Source organism: Mesoplodon bidens (assembly GCF_964165515.1).
Source record: "Mesoplodon bidens genome assembly, chromosome: 6".
Classification (NCBI taxonomy): domain Eukaryota; kingdom Metazoa; phylum Chordata; class Mammalia; order Artiodactyla; family Ziphiidae; genus Mesoplodon; species Mesoplodon bidens.
This window is the reverse complement of record NC_138162.1, coordinates 98,180,703-98,205,474: the sequence shown is the minus strand read 5'-3', so window position 1 is coordinate 98,205,474 and position 24,772 is coordinate 98,180,703. Positions and strand designations below refer to the sequence as shown.

Genomic DNA, 24,772 nt, shown 5'->3' with positions numbered 1-24,772 from the left:
AGTCCAGAGCAGCCCAGGCTGGCACACAGCGTGGCTGGGATGATGGCTCAGTGGATGCAGTGATGGCCGCTGGCAGAAATCATGGGACAGAGGGGTATTTTTTCCCCTCAGTGTGGCACCTCTCAGCTCATTTTCCCCTGAGGTTTGAACTTTTACCACCTTCTTAGGAATAATTTCCATCACACCTGTCATGGGACTGCATACGTGGCATCTTGGTACGTTAAGTCAGCCCCAAATTGGGTTATCCAAACAGCAAGGCCTCTGCCTTCTCACCGGTTCAGAAGCCTGCACTCAGACTCTCACCAGGGAACAGCTACGTTCAGGGAGACCGCCTGCTCCCCACTTAGACAAGGGGGTGTTGCAGGGAGCACCCACCCTGGGACAGCCCCACAGCTGTGGGGTCCTTCCAACTGGGTCTTCTCCGGCCCCATCCAGGTTTCCCTAGAGAATGTGTCTCCTGCCTACTTCCCCATCATTTAAACCGACTCGTCCATCTGTGGACCAGCATTTATCAGTGTCCACAGTTGCGTGAGGCACTGGACACCAGCTCCGTCCTGGGCATTGGAGACGGAGGCGTCTGCCTTGTGGAGCCCACATGTCACTGGCAGAAGTAGACACTGAATGATTGAACGAGAGCTGCACAGCGCATCAGAGCATTTAAGGAAGGGACTAGAGCATGCTGTGGTTGGGGGTTCTGTTTTATGCTGGATGACAAGGAAGGGCCTGACTGTGAAGGAGACATTTGTGCAGAGACCTGAAAGCAGCTGGGAGCCATCCTGATGAGGGAGCAGCATGTGTGGGTACCCAGAGGCCAGGAGTGTGCTAGGAGGGCCAGGCCACCACGAGGCCACTGTGGCTGGTGCAGAATGAGAGGGGGAGAAATGGAGGATGGGGGCCAGGTTACTGAAGGCTCTCGGGCATTGGGAGGACTTTGCTTTGGGCAAACCAGTCTGTCCAACTTCGGGAAGGTGTTAGGGAGGATCCAACTGAAGTTCAATGGGACCCATCTGGCTGCATGTAGAAAAGAGCCAGTGCGGAGGTGCAGAAGTGAGCATGCTCACCGGCCACACTGTGCATGTTTTCTCTCCGCTTGAACTATGGTGTGAAATCCATTTGCGGTAGCAGAACCGCTGAGCCAGAAGGGACCTCACTGCTAATGGTCTAAATCCCTTGATTTTCAGACAAGGACTTAGGCACAGAGGAGCTTGCCCAAGGCTTGTCAGGCAAGTAGGAGATGAGAGCTGGAATGTGGTGTCCCTGGCATGTCTGGGCTGAGAGGAAGCAGAAGCAAAAGCCACGTCCAGGGCGTCCACTGTCTCTGGCTGCACCGCTCTCCCCATGTAAGGCATGGTGCCAGGGCACATCACTCAGAATGCCCGCTCCCCCCTCTAGTCTCCCGTCCACACAGCTTGTCTGGGACCGTTCAGGAGTGGCTTTGTGAAGAGTGGCTGTCAGGGAGTGGTACTGTCCTTGGAGAATAAAGGCTCTTTCCAGAGGAGATGGACAGTGTGGCCTGTAGACCCTCCCTTGCAGTCATCTGTGGCATTTCTAGAGGTGGCTTTTCATCACCTGCTATGATGGGCTGAATGTTTGTGTCCCCATAGATTTGTATGTGGAAGCCCCAGCCCCCAGTGTAACAGATTTGGAGGTGGGGCCTTTGAGAGAAGATTAGGTTTAGACGAAGCCATGAAGATGGGGCCCCATGATGGGATTATCTGTGAAAAGGAAGAGGCTGGACTCTGCCTACACCAGAGAGGCGAGGCCATGTACGTGAGTGTACAGCCAAATGGCGGCCGTCTACATGCCAGGAAACAGGCTTTCACCAGCATCGTGATCCAAGACTTCCAGCCTCCAGAACTGAGAGAAAGAAACGTCTGTTGTTGAAGCCCCTCAGCCTGTGGTATTCTGACTAAGGCACCTGCCTGTGTCTGGGGTCTGGCTGGCCAGATGGGAACACTAGACAGGGACCCTCAGCCCAGGTGCTGTGGGTCGGGGCCGGAGCTGTGCCTCATCCGTGACGTCAGGGGCAGAGGCAGAGTGGACAGGCTGTGTTGGGGATGAGTCCCCTCAGCTCTCTGAGGCCTCATATGACAGCACAGTTTGCCATTTTGAGACATTAGCTGCAGCTCAGGCGTGACTACAAAATGGATTTGTCAGGAAAGAGAGACAAAGCCGACCTTCTGAAAATGTTGTACCCTCTCCCCCAAAGGAAGGATCCAGAATTGGTGGGGTCCAAAGCATGTATAATTTGGAGACCCTCTTTAAGAAAGAACACAAAATTAGGTACAAAATACAGCATATGTTAGAGTGAGAAAAAACGTCACAATGATTTGCAATTGTTAAAAAACGAATCAATCCCTTAAACATACAAAATTTAGAAAAAGCAATATTTTTATTTTCACTTAAGTTCCTGACACATGTCGATAGCACCTTTTATTTTCTACATCTTTTGACGGCATAGTGTCTGCCTCTTCATCTGACAATAATTTGGTAGTATTTTCTTCATTTTGAAAAAAGAAAACTCAGTCCTTCCTCTAGGTTCACAGCTCACTCTGAGTAACGCACATCCATTTTTAGGATCATTGTCAACTCTGGGAAAAGAAGTTGGAGTGGAAGAAAGAGTGGTCTTCTCTGGCTGTGATTAAATATCTTTTACAAATCATATAAAACTCTAAGGCCATGTGGTCCCACTGCTGGGCCCTGCTTGGGCCAAACGAGGCCGTGGGACGGGCTGTGGTCAATGGTTCTCTGACTGTCCAGTTCAGAAATATCTCACCATGTGGTTCGTGCAGGACAGCTCAGAGCTCACATTCACAAGTGCTGCTCCAAGAACACATCACATCTGCTGAAATGTAATGTGCTAGTCCCTTTGTGTCATCATGTAAGGGATCTCAGAACAAAAACGCTCTAAAATTCCCATGTTCTGCAAACGAAAGACAATGGAATTGTCACTTGCTGTGTGTTTAGTACCCAGGAAAACATTTTATTGTTTTTGGCTAAAAGTCCTTGCAAGTCTTACAGAGTCAAGAGTGAGTTCTGAGTGACCTTTAAAATACACAGATGGCAGCTCTCCAAACGGCTGAATTAACATGGCACAGAAAAGATAGTATCTCAGATTTGCCAAAGGAGTCATCAAACCAGTAAGTCGCCAATGCCATTTTCACTGTAGTTCTTATTTTCTGACTTCAGAAGTATGCTGTTCAAAAAAAAAGAAAAAAGCTGCAAAAATAGCCTTGCATTCCACCAGATGTGTGCCAGGCATTGTGATAGGACTGTGACAAACAACATAGACTTTAGTCCCTGCCTGCACCGTGCTTACAGCCTAGGGGAAGATGTTAAATTTAGAAACACATAACTACAGAGTGTGTGACGTGTGACTACATGTCCCACTCCATCCATCACGGTCGTCCCACGTAATGACACCGTTGGTATCTTTATTTCTGTTCACTTGTTTGTTGTCCGTCAGTCCCACTTGTTCTCCATGCCCAAGTGCAGGGACCGGCCTCCATCTTCACGGGTGGAGCCCCAGTGCTCAGAACAGGTCTCAGTGGTAGGAATCTTTTTCTGGGGAAAGGGACATTTCAGCTGTGCTCTGAGCAGTGAGGAGAAGAGAATCAGTAGAGAAAGAAAAGAAAGGGGTCCTGGGCAGGAGGAAGTGTCAGTGCAGAGTCTTAGGGGGCAACACTGCCACCTGAGCGTGGCCTGGCCCAGGAGCAGGGCAGGAGTGACAAGCTGTGTGAAGGAAAGGCAGTCCAACCAGACAGGAAGTCCCTCCTGACCCTAAGGGGTGGACCGGGGAATGGATTGTCCACTCAGGGAGAGTGGAAGGGGGCCGATAACATGATGGGAGGGGGTATAGCAGGGGTCCACAGGGCTGTCTCAGGCCAGATGGTCATCCTATTTACACACCAAATGTAATATTTGCCAAATGATCCTTAAACTGGCCGATTCGATTTAGCTGAGGTTGAGGTGGTACTAAGGCAGTTCTGGACTCCATCAGGAGGGAGCAAGAGCCACAGCAGGATGAGTGCTGGGGCGGCTGTGCCCAGAGCCGCTGGGTGAGAATAGTGGAAGGCAAGAGGTGCTGACTGCAGGCCTTATTTTGGAAATGCTTGGTGAACGCCAGGCCAGCGTTGCCATGGGACTAAGAGGTGGAGGGGATTGAAGGAGATCCCAGGAGAGCAGGTGGGGATGAGGAGCTGCCAGGTCGAGTCTCCTGGGCCAAACCAGTGGTGCAGTCAGGTCTGGGAGACTTGTGAGGTCCTGAGGAAGACCCTGACCTCTGGGCTGGGCCCCTGGATTGTGAAGAGAGGGGAATGAGGGTTCTGCAGGGGAAGAGATGGCAGAGAGTCAGGTCTTCGACCAGGACTGTAGTTTGCAGAAGTCAAGAGCGAGTGTTGCCCATGCCATAGCTGAGTAGTGTGGGCAGGGCAGGAAGGTGAGAACAAAGGCCTAGAGGAAGCCCAAGCGAGTTGGAGTCCGAGGGTCTGAGAGGCACACGTGCTGGGGAGTGTACGAGCTGTGGCCTGTGGGCTTCGCGGGTCCTGAGGTCGTAGAGCGTTACATCCCTTGCAGTTGGGGGTGGGCCTCAGCACCCTGCACTGGCCTGTGGTTGTTGCATATGATGGGTGGGACTCCTCGACCCGTGCTTTTCTCATGACAGCTCTTTAATATGTTACAGTCATCCCAGGTAGCCTGGGGCCCTGTATGCAGAGAAACAAGACAGTGCAGAGGCCTCTGAGCAGGTACCACGTAGTGGTGCCATTTATCCTTCGCATGCCCTCCACAGTCAACCACCTTTCCAGCCCTGCAGAGCAACTGAGTTCCCTGTGTGATGTGCTCTTATGTGCTCTGCCTCTGAAATCCAGGTACCCCAGACCTTCCCTCCCCTGCCCCTTTCAAGGAGAAATAAACACTTTAATCTTTGAGTCATCCCTTCTTCATTGGCCATTTTCTAGATGGCGTATGACATTCTCATTGTTTTCTCCCCTACTCCCTTCTCTTCCCTTCCCTTCCCCACCATATCCTTCTCCATTATAGCCCGATGCCCCTCACACCCTCTCCTCCTTTACACACATGTACGCGTCCACACACACACACACACACACATTCACTTATTCATGCCTCTAGTGTTCGGGGCCCTGGAGGAGGCCTTCCAGGAGAACCTACAGGTAAAACAATGAGCAACATGCACAGATGGTCCAATGAGGGCATACACCATTCTGTACACAACTGAGTACTAGAAGATTTGGTGACAGTGGCTTTCTAAGGAAAAGGGTTGTGTCCAGCCAGAATCAGGAATGTGCTAAACCATGTGGTCCTTGTCCAGGTTGGACCTGGCTTGGGGACTCTGGGTGACATACAGGCCATCTTGAATATGAGAACAATACCTTTCACCAGTGCCCTCCCCCTCCCTCTCTCCCTTCCCCATCAGGTATACTGGGTGGCAGGTGGATGCCTCTCTTTGGAAATCGCTATTAGTAATCTTTTTCAGAGCAAGTACAACTCAGTGTAAGGTAACCAGGATAAACTGTATTCAGAATATGCTACATTTTTTCAGAGACCTTGAGATAGCTTCTAAGACTATACACTTGTATTCCCCATGATCAAGGAACAAATGTAAACTAGGAGAAAGGATGAAGAATGAAAACAGTACCTTCAGTGGGGTGCCACAGGATGGGTACAAAGTCCAGAGCAGATGATGTAAGCAGTGATTCTCAACCTTCTCTGTGTGTGCACACCACCTGGATGCTGGTTAAAGCACAGATTGCTGGGTCAAACCACACACCCCCACCCCCCAGTTTTTAACTCACTAGGCCTGAGTTATATCTCAGGAATTTGGATTTCTAGTAAGTTCTCAAGTGATGCTGGTCTGAGGACCACATTTGAGCCTGCTCAAGATGCTGGATGCCTACCTAAGCTACGTTAAGAATAGTGATTTGAGATTTTCCAAGTTCATTGGAGGGTCTTTAACCATATGTGCAGTAGGGAATGTTCCTGTATTATTTGGCTGGTTGAGACAGAGGTAACCTTGAAACTGCTTCTATTTGTAGAAACTTAAGTTCAGGCAAGTGCAGCCACTTAATAGCTCTGTGATTCAGATAGCTTAATTCATCTCTCTGACCTCAGCTTACTGAATGATAAAAAGGGGAAACTACTGTGTTACCTGAGTTGTTACAGAGATGAACAAGGTAATATGTTTAAAGCTAAGCCAGTGGTTGTCCTGTATCTGTGCTTCCTATAACCATGGATTCTTTCATCAGTTCTGGAAAATAGTCATCTATTTTTTTCAAGTATTATCATCCTTCTTTCTTATCATTTCTTCCTTCAGAGGCTCCTATTAAACATGTTTTAGACCTTCTTAATTCATCCTCTATTCTTTCTTAGTTTCTATTTCCTTTTCTCTTTGCACTGAACTATGTATTGTTCTTGGATTTTTCTTCCAGTTCATTAATTTTCACCTCATCTGTATCTAATCTACTTTAAACTCATCCACTGTTTTTTTTCATCAGTTATATTTTTTAAAAATTTCTAGAAATTCCATTTGTTTTTGTTCTTTCTCAAATAGTCCTATATATTCTTGAGAGTATCTTATTGCTTGCTAGTTTTTGTGATTTCATCTTTTGTCTCTTTGAATATTTCATGTATAGTTAGCTTATCTTCTGTATCTGATGATTCCAATACAGAAAGTCCTTAGGTGTATAAATCTCTGTCTCTCCTGCTCTTTTTCCCTCCCTGACCTCTTTCTTATAACTCCTGTTTCCTTATGTTTTGGGTGATCTTTTTGAGCTCGTATTTGACTGATATTCATCTGTGGGACTCCTGAGTGTTCTATGCTGGGAACACTGTTCTCCGGAGTTGAAGAGGTTTCCTTCTTCACCGTCCTTGCTTTAATGGGGGAATCTCAGGTTCAGGTGCCCACCTTGCTGCTGGCCCGGGATGTTCTCCCCCTGTCCACTGCAGCACTGATATTGGTATTTGTCCTTAGGCAAATCTCAGTTTTGTTTTGTTTTTTTTGCGGTACGTGGGCCTCTCACTGCTGTGGCCTCTCCCATTGTGGAGCACAGGCTCCGGACGCGCAGGCTCAGCGGCCATGGCTAACGGGCCCAGCCGCTCCGTGGCATGTGGGATCTTCCCGTACCGGGGCACGAACCCATGTCCCCTGCATCGACAGGTGGACTCTCAACCACTGCGCCACCAGGGAAGCCCTCACTTTTTTTTTTTTTTTTTTGCTCTTATTTGCCACTCACTTTTCCCCGCTTAAGTTATAACTCACTTTTTGTTATATATTTAAATTTCAAAAGTGATCTCTGGGTTTAGAAAAAACCTTATTCATAGATGAATGAGACTGTGTGACCTTCATATGCCACAAAAAAGGTGAGTTCGGTGAGCACTCTTAGGTGTTGCCATCATGGATCAAAGTGTGCCATTTTATTCGACACGTGTGGTTCTGCAGCCGCAGGTCAGCATAAAGTGTCATGGCCTGTCTGAAGTGAAAAGTTTAAAGGGGGTTGTGGACTAACATCAGTATCACTTCATTGGTCTGATCAAGGTCCCCATGAAGCTGGAGGAGAAGCAGCCTGACCTAGTTTCACCTCATAAACTAGAGCAGAGGGAGAGAGGGGGGAATTGATAAAACTTTTTAAAAGGCAGATGTGTGAAAGAATAGCTTGGCATGGCCCCATATTTACACCTGTGTTCCACACTGATCCTGCTTTCATTGCATGTATGGTGTGCTCATGTGCCTAAATGTTGCTATAGTGCAAAGCAAAGGCACCCAGAACTTGCATTTCCTTTTGTCTTCCATGGATCATTAGGGCTGATACCTCTCCTGAGTCTGGGGGTGCTCTCAGCGTTATACGGGCAAGCATACTACTGGGCATTGCCACTCCCATATCCTCTCCTTCCTTACTCCTCATCTGCTGTCTTGAAGCCACGGTTGGGCCCCATGCCGCAGTATCTGACCACCCGATACAGTGTCAGCCCTGGAAGTGAGCCCCTCCCTGTCTCTTTGTACAGCCCATCCCAGCCATAGGCACACAGCTTATCCCAGGCACCCCCTTTCCCCTCCATCCAGCCACGCTCTACTCTGCCCATGGGAAAACAAACGCACAGGACAGTGAGAATGCCTGGTGGGCTAGGATGTGCCCCAGCTGTCCTGTTCTGTCTGCAGCAGACGCAATGCACTGTCCCCAGACCTTGCTGGGTGGAGGTCACCTTGAGGGTCCCACCACCTCCCAGTCTTCACTTCCCTGTCAGTGTCTGGGCATCATTACCACATGTTTTCTCTGATCCAGGAGGTCGTAGGAGGGTGGAAAAGGGCTTCAGCCCCCCCAGGCTGTGCCTGGCAGAACAAACACTCTCCCCACCTCAGCTTTGCCAAGTGCTTGGTGTATGTGAGGTGCAAGCCTTGCTCATCGCAGAGCCTGAGACCATCCACCCGCAGAGGCAAGGTGGCTCTCCTGCCCTCTCACCAAGGACCTCAAAACGGTCTTAAGGCCAGTTAGGACAACTTTGCAGTTCAAAAGCGCTGAAGTCCCACACCCTGTCGTAGCAAAACACAAATCTGTCATGAGCCTGCTTCTTCCAAGAGACTCACTGGGAAAAAATACAGTATTCTGTGGCTTCCAGGAATATGCCTGAAGATAGTTGACCTGGAGGGTGGAGGCCAGCAACCCCAAGGAAAGGTGCAAGACTAGTCTTTGCTCTTTCCCCTTTGGGTGTCCATGTGACAAACCTGGCGGGTGTCCCAGGGCAGAGGGGTGCTTTCTGAGGAACAGGAGGGGGCCAGGAGGAGGATATACTTCAGCTTCCAAACCAGTATTTTCCATATGTTAGATTAAAAATAGCCCAGCCCAGGATCCGCCTGCAGCCAGCAGACACCTCACAGTTACTGGCCGTTAGTGTCACCAAGCCTCTGGGCTTTGCCACCTACAGATGTTGGGCCTGTGGGTTTCCCTTCTCTGCCCTCGTTTCCTGCCAGCTGCCTCGGGGGCTGCTCGGGCTGCGTGTCCACAGCCTGTCCCTGTGCCTCCCAGTCCTTAGATTGTGCTCACCAGGTAGCTGTCACCGCTGGCATCCCGGGAGCTGAAACAGGTTGCCTGGCTGGAGCTCTGGGAGAGAAACTCCTCTGGGACCTGTTCTCAGGGGGAGCCCCAAGGAAGCGTGTGCCTTTGCAGAAATCACTGCCCAAAAGCAAGAGATGCTCAATTTCTGCCTACAATCAGCTCTCTTTTAATGCTGTTTTTCTTATGAAATACTAAACACACAGAAGAGTGAGTCACTCTGTAAGTGCAGCTTAATGGATAATTCTAAAGCAAACACCACTGGAGTCAAGAACTAAAACACAAGCAGCATCGCAGAAAGCCGCTCACTCACACCCACCCGTTACAGGACACCACTTCCTGCACCCTTGTGTCCAGCATGCCCTGGCTTTTTTCTTCTTTTTTCTTTCTCGTCACCACCTAGGACCTAGGTGTACATCAAAACTGTTTGCATTTGCCTGTCTGGCAACTTCATGCATGTGGAATCACAGTATATGTTTTATACTTGTGAGAGTCATCTGTGCTTCGTATCGCTGCCATTTGTTTGTTTTATTCTATGACATTCTGTGGTATGAATACCCCACAACCTACTTACTCTGCACTTAGGCTGCTTACGGTTTTTTTTGTTTTGTTTTTTTACAAAATTTTGGCAAAGTATGCTATTTTGTTTTACATCTTTATTGGAGTATAATTGCTTTACAATGGTGTGTTAGTTTCTGCTTTATAACAAAGTGAATCAGTTATACATATACATATGTCCCCATATCTCTTCCCTCTTGCGTCTCCCTCCCTCCCACCCTTACGGTTTTTGATAATCGCAGATAAAGCTGTTATAAGCATCCCCACATACTTTATAGGTGCAGAATGCACACATTTTGTATATCTTGGAGTGTTTTGCTGACTCAGAGGGGAGAAATAGGTTCAATTTCAGTAGAGAATTCCAAACTGTTTACCAAAATGATTGAACTGATTCATGCTCCCACAGGCAGTATACGAGGGTGCCTATTGCCCTCATTCTCAGAAATATTTAGCATTTTTGGTCTTTTTAATTTTTGCCAGTCTGAAGGGCGTGTAATGGTATTTCCACTGTGGTCTTAATTTGCATTTCCCAATTTCTGATGAGGTGATTGAACCATCTCTCCAGACATTCTGTGATCCTCCATCTCAGTTTTAACAACAAAAGGTCAATCAGGGCATAAGGCAAGGTGGAATGGTTGGGCATTGGACATGGATCTGGAAAACCAGAGTTCAGATCCAGTTCATTGATTCCAGGGCCCTGAGGTCCAAGATGCAAAGGACTTTAAATCAAAGAGAGTGGTATTTTGGAATGGCCTATGAGCATCAGTATCCCAAGGTCACCATTTATATGCACATATGTAAATTGATATTGCTTCATATTAAGAACTTGTATAGTTCTTTGTACCTCCAAACTATCCTATTTGTTTGCCACGGATGCTTATAAAATTAACAAAGCAAGTGTGAGTAGCCCCACATTATAAAATAGCTTCCCTACAAGATAGACTCAGTTATGCCTCATATAAAAATATGTTTTTCCTTTTCTGTGTGGTGGTTTTTCAGTTTGACAGCAACCAACTGGCCTTCATGGGCCATGTAACCGTGAAAGGGAGCTTACACTTTGGGGTGCCGGTGACCTGGTTGGGTTGGGAGGAAGGGATGTTTTCACAGAGCAGAAGGTTTCAGAAGCGGCCCCTACCGAGGCCGAGGCAGGTCTGGGCCTTTCCCGCCACCCACACCAGCTGCCCTGAGCACTGGTGCATGCAGGGAACCAGTTCGTCACGCACAGCCAAGCACAACTTAAACTTATTTTTAAAACAAGGTTCCAACGACACAGCTCATATCTCAAGTCCTGGGTTAGCTTTTTGAGGTGAACGTACAAGGCCAAGGGTGACCACGTCAGCTTCCAAAGTGCATCTTGTGGATGTGGCCTCGTACAACCCAAAGGAGGCATCAGAAATTTCCCCTCAACGTGGAAATCCGACGGCAGCTTGGCATATTTGTACTCTTCCCAAAATACAGTGCATTGGGCACATTACTTAACATTTGGGGACCTCAGTTTCCTCATTTTAGAAAATGCCAAGTCCAGAGAGGCTTTCTGGGACCTCTGGGACCTCAGTGACTCACCCTCTCGCAGATCTTGTGATCCCAAGGGCTTGAGTTGCTGAGAGGGGAAGATGGGCTGAGGTTGGCGATGACTAAGGAATTCAGCTGGGGAGGGGCTTCACTCCATTCCGTGCCTTTGAAGCCCCACCTGGCCTGCGCCCTCCCCAAGTCCCACAGGCCCTCCCCGTGGGCGGCAGGTCCCCCTGCATCACAGCGGGTGCCTCTCTACTTGGTATCAGACTCACAAGTCTCATTTCCTGGATAAGGGAAGGGGGTGGGGTCCAGGAGCACCCACTGGGACCAGGAGGCAGAGCCTGGGCGCCCAGCACAGCCAGCGCAGACCTGGCTCTGCTTGCTGCTCCCCACCCCACGCTGGAGGACATTTTCTTCTGGCAACGTCATCTGACCGCATCACGTGGAACATTTTAAATCCCGGTCCTGGTCCCGCCCTCTCCTCCCTGCCAAGGGGAGAGCGAGCTTGAAGGAGTGAAGAGAGCTTTCAGCCCCCTCCATCTGGGGTCCAGAAGGTTCCTAGTTAAAATGCCCACCAAACACCACCCCCCTCCACGCCCACCCTTGGCTAGACAGGGGAGCTGCACTCCCTGGAATCTGATCCAAATGCAGACCTCACTGAAGAGAGGAGGTGAGTGAAGAGGACTCCCCAGCTGCGGAATGCTGAGGGTCCCACTTACTGGTACCCTGAGCAGTGTTGCTGCTCCAGGCAAACAGAGGACTTGCCCCCAGAGCCCAGGCCTCTCCTGATGCCCACCCAACGCTCCCCAGCCTGCTGGGCTTGGCTGTGGCCTGTCCCCGACCATAGCATTTCCTTGTCTGGAGCTTGCGGTGTCACTGAGCTGTGGGCTGGGCCTCCCTGGGTACAAAGTCCTTGACTCCTTGTTCCCGAGGTTGGGACGCTGTTGCAGGCTGCCTCCCCAGGGTGCTTCTCCCTTCCAGGTGATAGGAGTGATAGTGATGCGCTATCTCCTCTCTTCCAGGATCAGGTCCAGGGACAACGGGTCTTACGCCCTGTGCCTGCTGCACGAGGGGAAGGTGCTGCACTACCGCATCGATAAGGACAAAACGGGGAAGCTCTCCATCCCTGGTGGGAAGAATTTTGACACACTCTGGCAGGTATACATCATCCTTAGAAAAGAGAGGAACCGGGACCTGGAACTTGTTAGAATATGCCACCTGGGTCCTTGCCCAATCAGAGTCTGCTTTTCAGCCTTCAGGTTCCTGGATGACTGGTCTAGGGTCATCATGTCAGGTGATAGAGGCTCCCATAGCTTATCCAGGGCCCCTCAGCTCTTGGCACTAGGAAGTGGTACCCGCTCAGGACTGTGCTTAGTTTAACCAGAGACCCTGGCTTGGGGCACTAGAGGCATTTCTTTCTAAGACGTTCTGCCTGGAACCCAGAACAGCCTATCAGAAATATACACACAATAGAAAGGTTTGGATGGCTGGGAAGGGAGGCCTAGAAGTGGCTAATCAGACTGTTCTTTGAGTTGTGAGAGGCCAAATTTAATATAAAATGCCAGGTGCCATTCTCACTGCAAAGTGAATCTTGCTGCAAAATTAGGGCAACCTAGCAGTTGAACCTGCGCTTCAGGCCACCACTTGTATAGGATTGTTCAGCCCTGGTCTAAAAAGGGGTTCTTCTTGACCTACCTGATAGTAAACCTGAAAACAGAGCATAATTTGGGAGTTTCTTAGGCACTAATGAGCCCTAATCTGCTGTTCATCCCTGCTTAACATTGAGCACGAACGACTTGGCTTCATTCTAAATCACAGCTCCATGAGGAAATGGCAAAGCATCCTATAAACTGTAGTGGGTCCAGAGACAGAGAAAACCAAGGGACTCTGCCATCCCAAGAGCGAGAGCTACGTTGAGCTTTTGTAGGTGTGACACGTCATCGGAGATGGGTTCAAATGTCCACACCAGGCCCCGCCAGGAACCTCATGTGTGGTTACAGCAGGAAAGGACCCGACTCAAAATCTTGCCTTTTTAAAAACTGTGATCAGGGATGCCCATTACCTTTAAAGCACTTAGAGTAACCACCACACGGTGTATTTTGGTTCCTAACGCTGTAGCTGGGGACAAAATCTTCTTCTTTGAATGCTGGGTATTTTAATATTTATTCATATTAGTCATAATGTCGACATTGTCTTTTGGTTTGTAGATCATTAGCATGTAGCTTATTATCAACCGCAGACTTTGTTTTAATGGTATCGCTTTGAAAGAGTATTTAACCTATTAGGTACTAATGCCCAATGCAAATCAGAGAGATGAGTAGGGAATGTTGCCTTCTGGTAGTAATTTCCCATCAGAGTCTCTCACTTCCTACAAGAATTGTTGATGGTGTGCATTTAAAGGCACTGGAGTCCATCTGTCAGCCCAATGCTTGAGGGTCCTGGGCTCCATCACTGGTACACAGCCATTACACTTCTCCTGAATGACCATTTTCCCTGTCTGAGCCCACTCACAGTTTCCAAGTCTGCATGCTGACTATAATGTTAAACATCTTTAATTGTTAGAAACTATATATGTTTAAGAAAGAGCATAAAAATGCCAGCAGTACCTTCCATTTTTACAAGTGTGATTTCATTGGTTTTCCATGACACCAACGTAAGGTACCTCTGTGCCCTTCCCCCGCCCAGGAGTCTGAGAGTTGGTAACTGCTACACTACCCTAGTATTCCTTTCTTTAGAGCTAGGGTCAACACATCCGTGGACCAGATCTGCCCCTGGTCTGCTTTTCTGTAGTACTTGAAGACAATGGTTTTTATATGTTAAAGGGTGGTTTTTAAAAAAATAAATAAAGAACTGTGTGACAGAGATGCCATGTGGAGTGAAAAAGTCTAAAATATCACTATCTGGCCCTTTACAGAAAAAGTTTGCAGACCCCTGCCCAAGAGGGAAATCTTTACATGTATGCCCACCTCCCAGACACCCTTGTGGCATAGATTATCTGAAAACATAAGCTTGTAAGGAGATATTTGAATGACAGTGGGGAGATGTGTGATATTTCAGCTGTTGTAGGGACCTCAATACTATTAGCCTTAGAACACACTATTGCATTTAACAGAATAGAGAGAACTTTGATGTCCATCTCAGTAGTGTGTTAGGGCTGGTCAGATTGAAACATTTATTAAGAAGGTGGATCTCATGTTGTGTTCTTTCCACAATAAAATAAAATTTAAAAAACAGAATGCTCCCTGGAAGGATAAAATATATTCATTCGGCAAACATTCACCTAAATAGGTAAGATTTGAGAGGAAAAAAGATTCAGAAGCAAAGAGTCCTTAACTGGAAAAGGTACCAATAAACAGATAAGGAAGAAATATCAGATATGAAGACTTTAGCTTGTCTGAAGAGGAAATGTCTGTATGAGAAAAGTAAATGTGAAAACTAAGACTGTCTTCCTATTGCATAATTTGATTAGATATAAGTAAATCTATGTGCCATTCATTTATTTTTTCATGTAGCAATCAGGCATCATGATTCATAGTTTTCTGGGAGCCATTAGCCAAGGCTGTCCATATCCTGTCAACATAAGGCCATTTACCAAAGGGTCAGCTTTCCCCATGTCCCAGCTCTTACATCACCTGTGCTGTGATGTCTTCTCTCTGAAACTTTTGGGCTGAATTGTTTGGTCCCTCCATAGCCTTTGCCCACAACACTATTACACCATTAATCACTTTACATTGTTCATTTATATCTCCACCAAGAAAGTACCTCAACTGTAGGATGATTCACCATAGTTTACCTTTTGTCCTATCTCAGGACCTAGCACACAGCAGAATGTTTGTTTAATGACTGAATAAATGAATGAACATTAGCGTGCTGAATTCATTGTTATAATATCACACAGATATGGGAGAATATAAACAAATAAATGCAACTTGCTACCCCCCCCAAAAAAAAAAAGAAGAAGAAGAAAGAGAGAAAGAGGGTAAGCCAAGAGCAGAGTCCAAAAGGGAAGGTGGCATGTGGACTTCTGTCCAGAAGTCTGAGGGTGGCAGGAGAGAGGCATGGGAAGGGATCAGGAATACCACCAAGGAAGCACCTTCTGTTGTTAAGCGCTGTCCTTGAATCACTTTTAAAGTCCAAAGGGGAGTCAGCTGCTCCAGGTCAGGATTTCTCCATTGCCTGCCTCCATTATTTATTATACTTTCTTACTTTCTTCTTTTTCAGCTTGTCGAGCATTATTCTTATAAGTCAGATGGTTTGTTAAGAGTTCTTACAGTTCCATGTCAAAAATTTGACGGGCAAGTGGGTGAGTAGCCAAGACATTGGAGTCTCAGTCTTTCAGATGTTGATAATAATCAGCCTCGTTTTAGATCTGGTCTGTTGCAAATTCAAACAAGATGGGATGAGGCTTTTGTTTTTACTGATTGATTAAAATGATGTCAGATTGCTCCAGTTTTATAGATATCATTCATCAAAAAATAGCTGATAACTTTAACTTTAAAAAACAAACTCATTTTAATTGCTTATGTGAGAAAGCTGAAAGAGGGTATCAAGAAATGTATGCAGAAAATGTATCTACTCCTCAAGCAGTAATATTTTACAGTCACATTGATTGATCTGCAGTGGGGGAGGGGATAAATAGTTGGTTTTCACTAACATAACAGTAACTGTCCATGTTCTTTCTAAACAGGAAATATTAATTTCCGTCCACAACTTCCAAGTTCCCATCCTGTGGTAAGTGTTACTTAGCCACGCTGTTAAAAGTGAAACAGTTGTATATTAACATGATGAAAAGCATGTTTAGATAACAGGAGTCATGGTAATTGTTTTCATCACACTTGATAAACTGGGATTGCGGGTATCAGCTAGAATCAGCCTATTTTCAGATCCGAGCTAGCCAACTTAACTTCTTAGGTAGGTTAAAATTCCTCCATTTTCTAAAAGTATACAAAATGACCATGCAACCCAGTGTTAAATCAGAAATATGCCTCCTGGCAGATTTGGGAAACGTAGCATACTGTTCAGGTTCAGTCCTGATCCGTCCATGTGGAGGCATGTGCACGATCCATGTGACCACGTGCATGATGGTGTGGCGAGCCAAGTGTGTAAGACATCTCACTGAGGTAGACCGCCCGACTCTTTTGGTTAAATCAACCAAGACATTGTTATCAGAAAAATCACCCTTTCCAGGAGAGCTGCTTTGGCCATACCTTGGTGGAGGAAGGCTTGGGATGGGGATGTTCTGTGCCATCACATGAGAGAAGCCCTTAGAGAAGGATGGAGTCAGGGGCTTGGCCAGAACCCACATCTCCCTCCTTGTCAATAGGAGGTGAGAATGTGGTTTGTCCACACTTCTCCACGTGGGTTTGCCCAACACATGCCTGATACTCCCAAAAAGAGAGAATTCCAGCTCTTTCCTCCCTCCAGACTGTTATGAATTGACACACGGATTTATACTCCAAGCAGGAATGATGTCCTGCTACTTTAAGGGGGACCTCACTGTGGGCATTTGATGCCCTTTAATGCCATCTGTGAGGAATGAAAATTACCCCATCGTGAGCTGTGCACTCTATACCTCACTTTCTGCCTGTTAACACTTAAAATCTGCAAAAGGCAGAATGCCCACTCTGCCCTCTGAGGGGGCTATTGACTTGCTCAGAAGCTGCAGCTACGCTGAACCAGGGAGGTTCTCCGGGCACAGCCCCTGTCCCCAGACTGGGGGAACTGGAGCTTGCTAAAATACCAATGAACTTCGAGATCAACCTCTAAAATATAGCACCTTAATGGAGTCATCATTTTATTTTGCCCTTTATACAGCTCTTGGACCTGGCGAGTCAACTTTAAGGTTGTACCCGTCCCGTCATGAGACAGGTCCATTTTCCTCTAAGAGGCATGAGGGCTTAGGACTGAGCACTCTTAAAAGAATATCAAGCCCTCTATTTAACCTTGCATCACCTAATGGCCTCAAGGAGTTGGACCTTTTGGAAAAACTTTTTATTGACTAGTGAAAAACATATAGGAAAAAAATGCATGTTCCCTAAGGGCCAAACTCAGTGAATTTCCACAAACATCATGGAACCAGCACCCACAAGAAGTAACAAAATTGGGCATGCAAAATTAGTTTCTTTAGGATGATTTGTCTTGAGTTTGTGACTTAATAATTCTGTATGAAAAGTCGGCTATTTAATGTAAAAGCTCAAATTTATAGCCTTCTATGGAAAATATTGCCCAAGTATTTTTCCAGATCCTTCTGCTCAAGTGGTCAGCTTTTTCTGAAGCCTTTCTAATGATCATGTGTTGCCCCTAGTGCATCTCATCAACAGAATCTGGAGGGCGTTAGTGTAATTATAGAACAGGTTAAAATAGCATGTCATGTAAGGTAGCCTGTATTTGTTTTCTGAAACATTTTTTGTTCCTCTTTGCCATTATGGTTTCTAGACTTGGTCAGCGGGTGGAATAATCTCAAGAATCAAATCATACTCCTTCCCAAAGCCTGGCCACAGAAAGGTGCTCAAACGTCCCCTGCTTGCTGTCCCTGACTAAGTGGTAGGACAGACCCGCACTCAGCACCCACACTCTGCCCTGTGGCTGCCCACTCCGTGTGCCCTGCTGCCGACCCTCCTGCTGCTGTGGTCTCATGTCCCTGCCATATGTAGCAGTCTTCGGCAGCCCACGCCCTGCTTTCTGTGTGGTCCGAGTCCCTTTCCTGCAAAGTCCATCACCGTGAGTGTGCTCTCTCCGCTATAATGTGCTCTTGGAACTCATTTCAGTCCATGCAATAGGTGGGAGGGAATTCTCATATGGGAAAGTCTTTTCAAAGCGAGCCAGAATCACATGCTGCAGCGTTATGGTAATTGACTAGATAAATTACATGTTGGCAGAAGGAACAGCCAAGGTTGTGTGGATCCTGCCCAGGGACTACACAAGGCCATTGGATTTATAAATATCAAGTGCCACAGTCACTTCATTGTGGCTGTACAGTTCCAACACAAAACTTTAAATATAACATGTATAAAGACAAGGTGGAATTTGAGAATTAGAAATGCCGTTTTTATTTATGAGAGAGTGAAGCTGACATATAATGCATTTTCATAGTTTGCTATATGATTGAATTATGAAAGAAATAAAAAGAAGTTCCTTTTTTAAAGATTTTCATTTATAATGAATCACCTCCCTCAAAAAATGTATTTATAACTTGTATATGGATTGCTTTTCTTTTTTTACTTTTTAGTTTTATCATTGGGGTTAAAATTGATTATTTTATTAATAAGTCTTTCCATTTTCATATCGGTTAGTATTTTTCCAAACATTTCAGCATATAATTGAGTGTCAGTTCATGAAGCAGATTGCCTAAAGTACTAAGTAGAAACAACGGAAATAAAAAGCATAAAAGCCCTGAGATTTTCTTTCCAAGTGGCAGTCATATTCTAGATGTTCTCAATCGTGTTGACCACAGAACAGAGAAGTGAGTTTAGTGTGGTGTTTGAGGGGAAATGTTATGTGATAAACCTGAATGGATAACTGCCTGTTTTGATATCATGCTCCCAGTCAGTGTGGATCAGCTTGTGGGAAACATCAGCCATGAGGGGTCATCCCTTTTGGCGGGGTGGGGGTGGGGGGTGTGACAGTGAGGGCTACCCATGCCAGGGTGGCATGTTAGGAGTTGGGGACCAGGTTGTCAAGACAATACATGCTCTATGTTGGTGTCCCTTTTGCCCCATGACTTGTTGTTTGATTCAGGCCACCAGGGCCAGTACGTGATTGAGGCTTTGACCTTGAAGAGGTCAGCATTCCCCATGATCAAAGGCGAAACTCGTGGAGAGTTTCCACGGTGGCCACCTTCTGGCCCACATGGCTCTCGACCCCTGTTGGCATTCACCCCTTCTCCTTGGACAGGGCTCACCTGGTTGCCAGGATGGCATCTCACAGGACCATTGTCTGGGGGAAATAGGTCAGATGGTACCCCAGCAACTGAGGTGATTCAAAATGTGTTCTGGTTCAAGGTGCCTTCCAATCATGAGTCATCTTTTCAGGAGTCCTGATCAAATGCTGCATTGACGAAGCTTCATAGCACAACTCAGGGAGGGACACTGAGTTGCCCATGCATGGTGCCCCATCAGCAGGCCCAGAACCTTTCGCTCGCCTGGCTTCCTTGGCCCCTCCACGCACCAGGTCTAACTGGCAGCCATGGAGGAGCCCCCGTGGGCGTGGGCCACACCCCTGGCTCCCACCGCTTGTTTCTTCATTGTTCTCTTTATCATGGCCCACAGCTGGTGTGCCAATACATAGCCCTTCACCCTGCGCAGTCCCAGAAATGAGCAGTTTCACTGCAGACAGAGTAGACATAGCAATCCACATTTATCTTGATTCTGTGGTTTCCAAGGGCATCATTCAGGGTTCAACCAGGGAAGCATGACCAGTCAGAGATTGATGCGTGAAAGACACACAGCACACTCATGCACATACACACACATAGGTACATACATAACACACACATGTACATATTTATACATACACACATCTGTATACATGTACACACACACAGATATACAGACTTATCACTAGGACTTGCCTTACGCAACTGTAGGGGCAAGTTCAATGTCCATAGAGCAGATCATCAGGAAGGGAGGATGAGCAGGGTGGAAGCACTCAGGGAAGAGCCAAAGCTGTCGTTCACAGCCAGCCAAGGGTCAGTCACCCCTCTCCCCTTGGTGCGCTTTCTCTCTCAGGAAAGCCTCAATCTCTCCTAAGGACTCTTGACTGATTAAGCCAGGCCCATCCAGGATAATCTCCTTAAATTAAATCAGCAAATTAAGGATTTTAATTACCTCTTCAAAATCCCTCCACAGCAGTACCAAGATCACAGTTTGATTCATTAACACAGGAATATCATTCAGGCTAGCCAGGTTGACACATCAAAATGCCATCACCCCAGGAAACAGTAACCCAGCACTGTGAGGAGACAGGCCCCACTCCCACCCCTGTCCTTGTCCCAAGCAGGCTGAAGCCAGCTCAGGTCACCCACAGTGACTAAAGAAATATACAGAAAATAAGTTTTAGTAGATCTTTAAATTAAAGAAGAACATGTCTAAGGAAAGTTGAAGAAAATATCAGTAAGACTGCCTAAAAATAAAATATGTGTGGATAAGAACCATAACATCATCAAAAGAAACATAATAAACTTGGAATAAGTATTAGTAATGATGATACATATATAAGGTTAATATCTTTAATATGTAAGGAGTTTCTATAAATCAATAAAAGTTTTAACTAACAGATTAATGGGCAATAGTTTATAGTAAAGCAAACATAAATATCTCTTAAACATAGGAAAAGCTGTTCCATTTCATATAAGAGAAATGCAAGTTAAAATTGTGGGGCTCCCTTATGTCTGCTGTGAAACTGATCCAAATAAACAAGCTTGGTGACACCACACAACAAGACTGTGGTGAGTAAGCACAGCTATAATTTATTGGAGAAGTGTGAAATGGTACAATCTCTAAGAAAGGCAATCTCACAACATCCATCAAAATTGAGAGTATATATAACCTCTTAACTACAATTTTACTTCTAAGTATTTATCATACAGATATTCTTGCATTTATGTGTAATCGTGTATATATGAAAATGTTTATTCTAACGTATCATTGACAAAATCTGGAAATAATTTAAAAGTCAAGCAATGAGAGATAAATGAAATCAGCTACAATAAAATTCATACTGTGATGGGTAGCTGAGATCTAGAATTGTTTCCAAAATACAATGTTAATTGAAGACAACAAAGTCATGCACATATATATGTGTTGATATAGTGTAGAATGTTCCAGAAGAATACAGAAAATACTGATAACACTAGTTGCCTTGGGAGTAGGGAATGGGGTGTCAAGCAGACCCACTTTTCATAGTTGTGCCTTTTAAAATTTGCCCCTCCTAAATTATTTAATCAATTTTAAAGGATAATTAAATATTAGAAACTAATCTGATTAATACTGTGGAAATACTTTTCTGGCTAAAAGAGGATGGTTGTCTATTTATTTTTAAAGCATGCTACTGCTGTTTCTTTTTTTAATTTACTATTTATTTATTTATTTTTATTTTTTGGCTGCATCGGGTCTTAGTTGCGGCACGTGAGCTCTTTGTTGAGGCATGCAGGATCTTTTGTTGCGGTGCGCAGGCTCTCGTTTTGGTGCATGATCTTCTCTCTAGTTGTGGCATGGGGGTTTTCTCTTCTCTAGCTGTGGCGCGCAAGCTCCAGAGCGCATGGGCTCTGTAGTTTGTGGCACGCGGGCTCTGTAGTTGAGGCATGTGAGCTCAGTAGTTGTGGTTCACAGGCTTAGTTGTCCCAAGGCATGTGGGATCTTAGTTCCCTGACCAGAACTGAACCTGCGTCCCCTGCACTGTAAGGTGGATTCTTTACCACTTCCCGGGACCACCAAGGAAGTCCCTATGTAAATTTATAACAACTTCGAAGTATGCATTGAATTTTCATAAATATCAAAGATATCAATAGTTAATTGATAAAGGAAGGATTGTGTGATTTAAGCAATGGATTAAAAATATTTTAATTGCTCACCAGAAATATTTTAGGAGAACTAATACTTACGTTTTCACAAATAAAAGGGGAATTTTCCATTATTTAACCAGTCATGAGAAAAGACTGTGGGAATTATGTCAGATATCCCATTTGTTAAGCTAAGGTTTAAATAATTTTCTTGAATTTGTTAATTTGATCAATATAAATAGTTGTTTTTAATAATTCAGGCACAAAATGGACATGTTAGAACTTGACTTAACTCTAGCATGTAGGTAGTTAATGACAAGTGTTTTTTGATTTGCAGAATATTATTAATCAGATAATTTGAAAGTCCATAATAAAAACTTTAGGGCAGGTGTATTTTTCTTCTCTTTAGAGATTAGTACGTTTTAACACTTAAAAATATAAATGGATTTAACTGAAAAATAAAAGTATAATTCACCCTCTCCTTACCCCTTGCCATCACTTACTCTAAGGACTTGTAGTCCTTACAGGAATAAAATTTCTCCTGTTATTAGCCTTGGAATATTTTTCTTTGCTACTTTAAGTGCATAAACCTATCCTATTAAGGATGATTGGCAGAGTTGGAGCAACAGCAGCCTTAGAGACTGTGCTTCTGTTTCACAGTTCAAAGGCACAGTCTCTAAGATGAGACATAGCTTTCACATTTATCTTAGTTGTGGAAAAGGGTTCCAGAATTTCAAGTTAAAACCCATTTTACATGTTTTATTCCAACACATACATTGCTGGTTGGAATATTTTAAGACATTTTCATACACGATTCACTAGTGTTCAGCTGGGAGAGAGAAAGAAGAAGTTCTTAAGTCATACCCATTTACTTGGTAATGTGGGAGCAGTGGACCAGACCCCTGAGAAAATATTTCCACATCATTATAAAGGGCCAGATTTTAGATCTTTGCTTCTAAGGTGAGGGAAGATTAATTATGAAGGTGAAGTGTTTATTTTCATGGATCTGAAGCAAACCTAAGATTATCTCATACCCTGGCCAAGAAGAGTCTGCCTTCACCTGTGGAACCTTAGTCCCCATTGGGACCACGGTCATTCCACCAGAGACCAGAACCATGTCTGGTTTGGGCAGCCAATATTTCTGAAGCCTACTGGCTCTTTTTGTCACTTCAATTGTGACAAATATGTTGTCATCTTTATTACTGCTGTTGCCTGATTTGAAAATGTCTTTTAAGAAGTCTGAAAATTAAAGTGTATAAATGGCCATCAGAACACCTAGCAATACTCCCCAATCAGGAAACTCTGAATTAGCCTACCAGCTCCATAAGGGCAATATTTTTTTCTCTCTTTTGTTCACTTCCGAATGTGCACTTCTTAGAAACCGGCATGGAAAGAATATTTGTCAAATATATATCCTACTTGCAGTTAAGCCTGGGCAGTCAGAGATCACAGATCATAATTTATAACCGAAACAAATATTCTTTTTATTGTTGTGGAGTGATCTGTTTTTACCTGCATTTGCAAAACTTAAAGAAAAATCACAAATTGTTCTTTGGAAGGTGGAAAGCTAAGGTAGCTAGTGCCATCTAGTGGTGTCCTGCAGCTTTGACTTCTGTTTCGAATACCAGCAAAAATGGGGAAAAAAGCAACAGTCAACATTTCATTTATACCTTGTTCTCTGTGTAGAAAAGGGGATGCTATTGATTAGGGCAGAATAAGTTATCAAATACAAAGAAGAAAGAATAATGACAAGTGATAGACTGGAACAGCAAACTGGACCAGCAATATGTTTTTCATTAAATTAAAATTTCTTTAAATTCTAAGTATTAACAATACTTTGATAATTTATCATTTTGCCTTAGAGCTCATTCTTTACAAAGTCCTCAAATTCTTCTTTTCAACGGAGCATTTGATTCCAAAGGGCTTTTGTCATTGTTTTACTAATGGCATATTCACCCAGTACCCTGGGAAGGATGAAACTTGTATTTTCTATCGTCATCTTCATATAAAGTCAATACTACCCTTTTAACAGACACAGCAGAAAACCTCCCATTTCTTCCAAAGAACAGTCTCTCAAGTGTACTTCCGTCCTTTGTCCCAGTCAGGGCAGGGAGGGCCTAGGGGTCCACACAGGGAGCTAATGTGGTTATTGAGAGAACTTCAAGGCTCAGGCTGCAAAGGCTCATAGTCAAGGGGTGGTCCGTGTGGGCAGCGTTGAAATGAAGTCCTGGACCACCGCAGCTTACAAGATGGGACCCAACCTTTCAAAGAAAACCCCTAACCCGTTTCCTTATCCGTAGCCAAGACACATGAGGGGTGAGCACCACACAGCTAATCAGTGTACATTACTCTGTCCAAGGCTTTAGGCAAACTGTGTCCGTCCCTACTAATTCTTACTCCTCATGTCCTAGTATCCTTTTCAGTACTTTTTACACCCCTACCTCTGTTTTTAAATTCTCCCCCATAGGATTCATATGACAGGTAATTGCATTTTGAGTTCATTGTAACAGCCTTTATGAAGTCCTCCTGCTCTGGAGAACATTCCATCAGGGTGGAGAGGCTGTAGCCCCAGGATACATCTCTAAGTGAACAAAGGGTGGGAGGTCTTCCAGTCAAGAGAAGGGGTGCTGGTGCCCTCTCTTTGTCCCTGATGGTTGGTCCTGGTGTCTTGAAGTTTTGTCTCTTTGGATTCAGAACCTCCCTACCTCGAGGGGAAATCAGAGAAATTGAAATGATAGTCAGTGTGAACCTAAAAGAGACCCTTTTTTAAAATTTGAAAACTATTTCCATCTTGGAGTTTGATTGCCAGAGGGAACTGAGCAGAGCAGGAGGATGGCAAGTGTTGGGAATTACCTAGTTTCTCCTAGGACAGTTCTGTTGAGACAGGATAATTATTTTATAAATGAGACGTGAGCTCACAGCACCTCTGATAATCTTGTAATTATATGTAAATTTTTAAAAGCAGTATATTGTCATTTGGAATTATCTACACCTATTCTTTGTTAATATAAGAACTTGAGAGAGAATTCACTTTTAAATCACATTAGTTTACACTTCACATCTCCCAGTTTGAAGGGTATCTCCATTCATTCATTCATTCATCATGTGTTTGTTGAACCCATTTTTGTTTAGCATC

The 24,772-nt window shown here is 45.1% G+C and overlaps 1 protein-coding gene across 2 annotated transcripts in view; it reads left to right on the top strand.

The window, feature by feature from the left end:
• The window catches only part of SYK (spleen associated tyrosine kinase), a 97,688-nt gene that overhangs the window by 46,673 nt on the left and 26,243 nt on the right, over positions 1–24,772 (top strand). Inside the window, exons 4-7 of one of the 2 annotated variants that reach the window (XM_081237861.1) lie at positions 12,161–12,296; positions 15,360–15,441; positions 15,826–15,869; positions 17,574–17,642. In XM_081237861.1, coding sequence (XP_081093987.1) covers positions 12,161–12,296; positions 15,360–15,441; positions 15,826–15,869; positions 17,574–17,642 — 331 coding nt within the window. The remainder of the gene's footprint in view (positions 1–12,160; positions 12,297–15,359; positions 15,442–15,825; positions 15,870–17,573; positions 17,643–24,772) is intronic. The other variant, XM_081237862.1, reaches the window with a different exon arrangement.